This window comes from Malania oleifera, chromosome 3 (assembly GCF_029873635.1).
Source record: "Malania oleifera isolate guangnan ecotype guangnan chromosome 3, ASM2987363v1, whole genome shotgun sequence".
NCBI lineage: Eukaryota > Viridiplantae > Streptophyta > Magnoliopsida > Santalales > Ximeniaceae > Malania > Malania oleifera.
The window spans coordinates 58210531-58220100 of record NC_080419.1 but is presented as its reverse complement, the minus strand read 5'-3'; the positions used below and the strand labels follow the sequence as shown (position 1 = coordinate 58220100).

General features: G+C 38.5%; 1 protein-coding gene across 11 annotated transcripts in view; it reads left to right on the top strand.

Moving 5' to 3' along the window:
- The first annotated feature begins 2304 nt into the window (after positions 1-2304).
- The window catches only part of LOC131152073 (protein ALTERED XYLOGLUCAN 9), a 32640-nt gene continuing 25374 nt past the window's right edge, over positions 2305-9570 (top strand). For 2 of the 11 annotated variants that reach the window (XR_009135842.1, XR_009135841.1), the window contains exons 1-2: positions 2411-2613; positions 2677-4235. Coding sequence is in view for 9 of the 11 variants with exons in the window: in XM_058103686.1 (XP_057959669.1) it covers positions 2981-4096 (1116 nt within the window). In the remaining 2 variants the exon portion in view is untranslated. Of the gene's footprint in view, positions 2614-2660; positions 4425-9570 lie in introns of those variants that run through there. The other 9 variants (XM_058103686.1, XM_058103684.1, XM_058103682.1 and 6 more) reach the window with 9 other exon arrangements.

Sequence of the window (9570 nt, the reverse complement as noted above, 5' to 3'; positions counted from 1 at the left end):
TATGTGTATTTGTGTGTGTGTAGATTGGTGTGCCAAGTGTGTACAAGTAGGCGTAAATTCATGTATGTGTTATCATCACTAGTATTTTAGTGTGTTTTGAAAGAGTCTCCACCTACAAAAAGTGTTTTCAAAGTCAAAAAAAGTTTTCAAAAGCTTTTTTGATTTTAAAATGATGAATGATGAAGCCTTGGAATTTCCATCAAATACATACATTTCATCAAAAACTTTTTCAAATTGATATCATAACCTGGCATCTTTTTCTAAACTCATCTTCTCAACACATTTCTTTTATATAGGTAATACAATCTGATATCCCTTTCAAACACATATTTCTAAATTGATAACATAATTCGATGTTTTTCTCAAACCAACTCTTTTCATCATCATTATTATCTATTATTTTTTTCAAAATTAAGTTTTTTGAGGCCAACTTCTTTTAAGAGCGATACGTTGAACTTCTAGAAGTCATCTTAAGGTGCTCTTAAATAGTAATGACATTACTGAAAGACCAAATGAGTCTTTTTCCATTTTAGTTTCTCTTCTATTTTTTTTTTTTTTTAAAAAGGCACATAGACACATTTATAATTGCAATAATTGTTCTATGAACAAGTGTCAATAAAGATGTTGGTCGACTAACTATCATTGAGATGACCAGTCAATCACTTTCTCTACATATAATTATAATCCTGAACTTAACTCCAAACATACATTTCAAGAAAAAAAAATATCACTTGAAATAACACTTTGAATAGTTTCTAACAACTTTCACTGCCTAAAAGATGTACAAAATGAATTATAGATACAATATCCACCGCCTTTTAAAAATGTAGAAGATGAACTAAGAGAAAGAATATTGTGTGAGGAAGAGTGTTAAAAATTAATCTCTTTTTTCTTCCTTAAATTTTTGAAATATGGGAAAATCTTTCCATAAAATGGCAAGGATGAGCTTTTGCTGATGGATTAGGGTGATGTGATGATTCCTAGAGTAGCCATGGGAGGAGGAGGAGCAGGAGGGAGTTTCATGGGTTTGCAGGAAAGGAAGATAGGAAGAAGAAGATGTGCAATTTTTTTTTTCGAGAAGTATTTGACTCGACTTCAATATTTCAACCAATATTGTTTCTCAAATGAATATTCAAAGTAATAGTAGGATCTTATAAATGAGTTTTTTTCTTAGAACATTATTATTTTAAATAAATTATTTTCATAATTTTTATAGTCTCATAAATATAACCAAAGATAATCTAATTGACAACTTGAAAAATAGACTAATGATTACTAGAGCTAGGGGTGACAAAACAGGTTAACGGGTCGAATTTGGGCAGATCATAGACGGGTAGGGGTTAAACGAGTTCGGGTTTGGGTTGACCCGTTTAATAATAGGTGACTAACATATAAATCCAAACCCGCCTATTTAATAAATGGATCGCAAACGACTGACCGATTTTAAAAAAATAATTGATATATTTTAATTTTTTCTTATTTTTTTTAAAAAATAAAAGCACTCCTTATTTTATTTATTAAATCTTAAAAAAAAACATAAATGTTTTTTTTTTATCTGAAGTAGATTAGACAACATTAGCCTATTAGGGAAATAGAACAGGCAAAAAAACACACAGAAATTCAGATTAGTCCATGAATGCACATAAACAAGACATGAGTAGGACTAGAGACCATTCATTGGCCAGGATATTAGTTGAAATTCGCTGTAGCATAGGCCTTCGCCACTTCAAACGCTAAAGCCCCTATTTCCTTTTTAGAATTAGAAAGAAAGAGGCCTTATTCAGGGGGGATGACAAATAAATAAAGGGATTAGGGGGCTTCATGATTGAGAAAGGGAATGGGCGTGATTTGGTGTGTCATTGAATCACTAGTTCGGCGTGTCTCAAATTAGATTTGGCGTGGCTACTAGGGTGGTCGCGTGGAGAGTGATGTGACCGCTTCTGGCCTAGTCGCCTGTGAGGCCGTGCATGAAGCCTGAGGCAACGAGGCAAGAGTCTTGTGGCTGAGGGAGTGAGGGGGAATAAGGATTCGGGGGATTCGATCCATTTGGGAGATGGTAGGCAGAAGGGGAGTGGGGAATAGGTTTTATAGTATATATAACAAGTTAAACAAGTCACATGTCGGATAATCTGATACGAACCCGCCTAACCCTTTAATAAATGGATCGAATCTGAATTGATTTGTTTATAAAATGGGTCAATTTGTATTAAATTCAAACCAAATTTAAATGAACTGATCACGGATCACTTTCGGACTTTGACCTTTTTGACACTCCTTGTAGAGCTTAGGCATCCGAACAAATTTGACATGTTGAGTTCGAAAAGGTATATCGAGTTAACGCCTGAAAACGCAAACTTTACACAGGTTGACGCCTAAAAAAAACCGCACCTCGAATTTGACCCGATCCGGCCCGGCCTAGTATGTAGAAACAGTGCAGTGAGTGCACTAGGAACCTAGAGACGAGAGAGAGAGAGAGAGAGAGTGGAGGAGAGTCAGTGCATGGTTTATCATCAGCGGCACCGGTGAGAGCGGTAAGGCGGAGGTCGGCTTTTGGATCGCATAGGCAGCAGACTAGTAAAATTCCTGACCCTCTTCTTCAAATTCAATTCGCAGGTGCGTTATGTTTTTCATTTATTTATTTTTTTTCTAAATTTAAACAGAAAGCGACTTCTGTAGGGTTGGCGATTCGCGAAGGGACAACAACTGCTGGTTGTCGCGTTGCAATCAGTCGAACCACTATCGCTGCATTGCCTACTTCCTCAAGTGATCATTTCACCCAACTCCTCTTACTGAAATCTCGCAATTTGGAATCCCTTTCTCCATGTCTTGATTTTCTTTGATCTCAAAACAAACCATAAAAGCGAATCTTATACATTACGTTAGATTTTTCTGATGATATACAGCTATATGCGTCGACAAATTTTTCTGGTTGCATCAGATGCTGTAGTTCGTGTGATTTTGTTTTGAAGAAGAAAGAGCAATGTTCGGTGCCGTGCAGTTCGGTGTCATGGCGGCGTGCGTTGTTCTCTTCGTCCCGATGGGCATGGCAGGCTGGCATCTCAGCCGCAACAAGATGCTCTTCTTCAGTGGGGCCCTCTTCATCACTCTCGCCGTTGGAGTCCATCTCACCCCTTATTTCCCATCAATGTCTGATTTGGTATCGTCTGTTTCCTCGGTCTCTGTACTGGAGAATCGTGATTCTTGCATATCTTTCCTTCACGAGATTGTTTATGATGTGAAACCAGTTAGCGTTATTGAGCCTTTGAATAATTATAGCAACGAGAGTTCTTCTAATTTTGATAAATCATGGGGATGGGTAAAGTCTGCACAGGTAATTGCCTGTGAATTTCAGAAATTAGGTCAGTCTGACGCCTCAGATTTGCTTAATGGATCATGGATTGTTGTTGGTGGGGATTCACAAGCACGATTAGTTGTGCTTGCACTTTTGAATTTGGTTTTGGACTCCGAAAAGATGGAATCTGTTCGGAGTGATTTGTTTAAGCGGCACAGTGATTATCAGATTGTGATTGATGAAATTGGGATGAGATTGGATTTTATTTGGGCCCCGTATGCAACAAATCTAACAGATTTGATGATGGAATACAATCAAGCTAAGAGTTATCCAGATGTTCTGGTAATGGGTTCAGGGTTATGGCATATGCTTCATGTCACGAATGCATCTGATTATGGTGGTTCTTTACAATTACTGGGGAGTTTGGTGTCATCAGCTGCATCTCAGCTTCCAATTTCATCAAAAGTTGGTACAGATGGGCCTGTGACGGGGTCTGTTTCAATTCGATTGCCTCACTTGTTTTGGCTTGGCATGCCAATGTTGATAAATTCGATGTTGAATACACAGGAGAAGATGGAGAAGATGAGTATGGCAATGCAGGATGCTTACGATAGAGAACTTTATAGAAGTAAACTTCTGCATGGTTTTGGTGGGTCGCTTTTATTGTTGGACATTCATTCCTTGAGTAAGAGATGCGGAATTCGGTGCACAGAAGATGGGATGCATTATGATGGAGTTGTTTATGAAGCTGCTGTCCATATCATGCTAAATGCATTGCTTATTGAATCTCATCAGATTCTTTGAGGGTAATATTTTTGAGTCTCCTTCTGCTCCTCCATTTACCAGGTGCAGAAATGAGTAGATTGATCAACATGTGCAAAAGTCTTGATCCTTTTGAGACGTTGACTTCTTCCTCCAATGCTGCATTTTTAATTCTTTCCAGGTTTTTCTCCTGGCTTCAAATTAACTCGGCAGTAGAAATTTTCAGTAGTATTTTCATACTGAGATTGTATTTTCCTCCTCTTTCAATGTGTATGAAAGTTGAATACTCACAGCACTTGTAACCCAGGCTCAGAGAACTGAGTATGTCTCCTATCCAATTTTGATAATAGATTTGAATGGTTTGTACAAATATATTATGCTCTCATTCTAGAGAAGCTGTTGTGCTTTTGTTGATTCACTCTTGTTTGTTTTAATAGTATTCTTTTAGAATTGAGGTGATGTAAGAATCTAATGCCTGGTGGCCCCACCCACCACTAACTTTCTTAAATTAAAATGAAAATTTGTACACCTATGCCTTAAATTCTGCATATGTGGTTCTCTGTTACTTCAGTATTGGTTTAATTTTAAGAGGGTGCGCTAATTGGGTTTGTTTTGGAAGTAGCAAAGTCACATGAAAACAATGATGGATGATAACAACAAAGTACTGATAAAGTTAATGGTAATAAATATTTGAGGTTGCTAAAAGGTAGTGATTTCAATGATTCAATGCTAAGTGGGCTCCTTGGCTGTTTGGTGTTGGATTACCCTTTTTCTTGTCTAGGTCTTCTTTTTGGGGGTAATCTTTGGTCGGTTTCTTTCAAGTATCCCATTGTTGAGAGCGTGGTAGGCATATTGAAGGTTAGGAAAAAGCTTATATTTTTTAATGGGGCACACTACACTTATTTATTTTTGTTTTTCTAATATTCCTCTTTATATGGAGTTCCTGTGTTTTGACAGAAGGAATTGACAAGATTATATGCAGTTTTTTATGATTCGATATGAGAAATGGTAAAAAAGGTGATTTGGTTAGTTTGGATATTATTAGTAGGCCTAAAAAACAAGGGGGTTTGGTTCTCTGCAATTTGGTGTTTAAAAAATCTCCTTGGTAGACAAATAGTTGTGGAAATTACTGTATAGGAGTATGACCTTCAATTGGTGGGTTGGATGCTAGAGGAGCTATTTACTCTAATCATGCAATTCAGTTGGAGGATCATTTCTCAATTGTTCTGTGTATTTTTTTTTTTTCACATACTTACAGAATTGAGAGTCATTCTTTTGCCCCTTCTTAGGAGGATACTTTGGCTGGAATGCTCCTTGTTTGTTTTATTTTCCAGTTTTTACCTTCATAGTGCTCCTAGTTCTTCCTTCTTTCTTTGGATGGGTTCTATTCTCAGGATTTTCATTTCTTTAGAAATCTTAATGCTAGAGAAGTGGAGGAGTTTGCTTGTCTAGTGAAGGATCTTGCTTCTTTTACTCATTCTTGGTCAGAGGTGTGAATTTGAGATGGGGATAATTTTGGTTATTTATTCAATTATTTTATGTATATCTTTGTTGATACATGTCTTGAGAGCCTCCTCTCTCTCCTTTCTCCAGGGGCAAAAATTATTTGGCGGACCTACAATGTAGAGAGAGAGGAAGAAGAAGAAACAAGGAAAGGAGAGTTTCGTGAAGGAGAGATCTGGAAATCATATTCAAATGATTACTGTCTAAAACATTACAAAAAAAGTACTTAAACACAAAATAAACTGAAAAATTAAAACATATAATCATAAAATGACTCAGAATAACTTAAAATACACAAAATAAACTTAAACTAACCAAACTTAAAAAAAAACCAGATTTTTTCCAAAACTAAAATAAAAGTCCTAGCTTCAACGTTTTCCATTGGTTCTCCATCAAAGTCCCCTTCTTAGTGAAAAGCCGACCTGTAGTTCTAAAATGTCATAGTTGCTTGAACTAAATGAATGGGAACAAAGTCAAACATGTGGGCAAATCAAGAGGTGGCATGAAGTGCATTGCATTGTCGATCACCATTGAAGAGAATCTAAAAGATCCTCCTGCAAGTAGCATAGAAGCTGCAATGTCTTTTGATAAAATAACAAGTCCTCCTAATGCTTCACTTTAGTTTTTCATTGAAAGTGGGACTTGTGACCCCCGCAGTCCTAGTGGGACTCTTGAGCGCAGTCAAGCATCTATTCTAGTCTCCCAGCCTGGTTTGGCGAACATCTCATGCCTGTGTGACAACGATTTTGGCTAGACTTGAAGCATATCCTTTGTCGAAGTAGGCCACTCTTCGTTGAAGGGTGACTCAAAGCTATTCTCTATGTTCTCTCTCAAAAGCTCGAAGCTTTTGGGTATTTGATCAACTGTTACATCTTTTGTTTAGTTGGGAACTACCAGCACCCCTTAGTTGGCCATGGGTGGTGTCTGTATCATTGGGTAGCAAACTAATCGCCTTCCCATCAGCAAAGTCTCTCTGCTCTTCCTTAGAGTCTGTGGGTTGAAGAAGAAGGTATTGTAATGTCCAAATCCACCGTAATAGACAGAAAACTATTTCACTTTTGAATGGATACTGTTGTCAGGAGCTCTTTGAATTTTGGAGAAGTTAGGAAGTAAGATGTCTCGTTGTGTTCTGCTGACTAACAAGGTTCTCTGGTTCCAAGAACAGATGATGGAGTTTTGGTGGCAGAACACTAAATTCCTGGGGATTCAGTAGATGAAACTCCCAGGAGGATTGTTGATTGTTAGATTTGTGTCAAACAAATTCGGAAGAATGATCGCTGTTGAGAAATTGCTGCACTAAGGGGGAAGATTTTTGTTGAGAATTTTATAGGGCAAGGAAGCCTCTGGTTGGTGGAGTTACAGTAAATCGTTGAAAGGGGACGTAGATAATTTGAAAAGGAATCACCGAAAAATCCTGGGTATGTCGTGTAGACAGTGGGGTTTTGTCGATATAGAGTCGAGAAAGGGAATGGATACGACACTTAGGGGTTACCTAACGAGCTCAGTTATGCAGAGGTGCGAAACCAGCTGAAAAATTGAGAAAGGCAAGATCCTGTTTCTGGAAAGAGAAAATTTAGGGGAGAGAGTATCAGGCATTAATGAAGCCCAATTCCTTTTCAAATTTTGAAAGCTTTCCACCCAAAAGCAGTGGATCAATTAGTAGGCCGAAAATTTTGAAAATGGTCAAACAATTTTTTGTCACTTGTTTTGATTTGGAGGACTTGTATTGAAGCCTGCTTTTTTTTTTTTCTTGGGGTGGGGGGGGGGGGGGGGGGGGATCAGTGGGCCTAGTGTGGGTAGAAAAAGAAAAATCTTGCTTCTGTAAGGTCCCAAGAATGACTGAGGGGTTTCGTTTAATTGGAGGGGGTTTAGGAGAGTTGGTCCTAGGTGAGATGGAGCGTAAGGGCTCACCTAAGACTCAAGGGAAGGGGGAGGAAGGAAGTGTGAAGAGGGAAAGTCACAATAATTTGATCTCTTCGGACAAGCGACAGATTGTAGAGACAGATTCGTTTGAAAAATATGAATTTCACTTGTCAAATGCACCAGTTACTGACAAGATGGTACCTTGTTGTTCTCCAATCCAACAAGGGAGATTCACAGACAGTATTGCAAGCAAAAGAAAAGCTTGTCTCTGATCTCTCACATTATGGAGAGGAGGCAGCAACAAAAGTTGTAAGCAGCTGTTAAAAAGTGCAAGTTCCTTCAAAATATTGTGGAAAATACAGCACAACTGTGCGAGGCCAAACAGAGGTGTTTTTCGCAAGAGTTTGATACTGAATTGGAAGATTGGTTTGATGAAAACAATGGTTTTCTTTTGGAACAGATCCGGGAATTTGAGGATGTGTGTTTGAGCTCTTCTCAGCTGAAAGCTTTGGAAAAATCAGATATTTGTGAATGTTTGGAAAGTTGTGGAAGTGAAATCATGAGGTAGGAGGCTACCTCCAGGAAACAGTGGCAAGAATTTTCAATTCAAGTCAATTGGAAAGATATAGTAAAGAGATTGAGGGAGAGGAGATGGTCAAGAGTGTCAAGTCAGTAATGATATCACAACAGTTGGAAAGAGATTGCCTTCAACTGCTTCTTGAAAATGCTTAAGTAGGTATTTATCTCATTAATTACAATTTTGATCACTTAAGTCTTAAATGCTGAGGGGCCTGTGCCTTCTAATACTGGCCTTGGGCTCATTTTTTCTCCTACGGATAATTCTATTAATCCTTCTTATGATATTTGGGGGGGGGGGGGGGGGCGGGGATTCTTTTTGGAAGGGAGATATTTTCATGGAGGACCCCTATTCGTCTAGAATTAGCAAAGGTATTCGACCTATTCCTACCCAACCCATTACTTCTTTGGGAAATTTATGCCTTAAGGAGGACTCTAATGGGAGGAAGAGTTGTGGGTTTAGTTGTGAGGGTGGTGAGAGAGACAAACTAGACCCGCTAAAACTCCTTGGGGACCTATGTTTGGAGCTTTTAGATCATGTTAGGAACTCAGCGAAGGTGGGCCTAAGTCCTAGATATAGGAGGAAAAAGAAAGTATAGAAAGAGCTTAAAAAATTGGTTTCTTTGATTAATTTCGAGTGTGGAGAAAGGGGCTGGTAAGGGGGATAAGCTAGCTAAATTATGAAGCTTGTTAGTTGGAATGTTAAAGGACTAGTGGGGTTTAGGGGGAGTTTGATAAAGAAAGTCCTGGGCAAATACTTACTGGATATTGCCCTTATCCAGGAGACTTAACTGGATGAGGTTGATAGGGGATTGTTAGGAGTATTTGGGGGGAAGCTATAGGGAGTGGGAATTCTTATCCTCGCGCAGTGCTTCAAGTGGCATCCCATTTATGTGGGATTCTCAAACTTTCTCCAATTTGGATAATTTTTTAGGTTTTATCTCCCTTTTTGTGTTATTTGAAGTGAGAGGGAGGGGTCAATGGTGAGTATCCTTTGTGTATGGGCCTACTAGACCAATTCTTAGGAGTTATTTTTGGGAGGAATTGTATTATGTTTTTGGTTTCTACTACCCTAGGTGGATTGTGGGAGGTGATATTAATGTAGTAAGATTTCCCAGTGAGAAGAAAGGGGTGGTAGAGTTACAGCTAGCGTGCAAAATTTTGATTTGCTTATCATGGATTGTGGTTTAAGAAATATTCTTTTAGGGAATGCTCTGTTTACTTTGTCTTTTTTTTTTTTTTTTTGGGGTGGGTGGGTGCTAGAGCGGTGGCTAGTAGACTAGGTAAGTTTTTGTTTTGCAGCGAGTGGGAGGATGAATTTCCAAACCTTTCTCATAATGTTCTTCCTAGGACTACATCTGACCATTTTCCAATCTTCTAGAATCTAGAAAGGAGTCTGGGGTCCTATGCCTTTTTGGTTTGAGAATATGTGGCTGGATCGTGTGTCCTTCAAGCGTTTGGTTAGGAATTCTTGGGGAGACGAATTGGAAAAGGGTTGGGGAGGATTCCGATTCATGAGAAAGTTGAAGTGCTTGAAGGAGAAGTTGAAAGTTTGGACTAAGGATGTGTTTGGT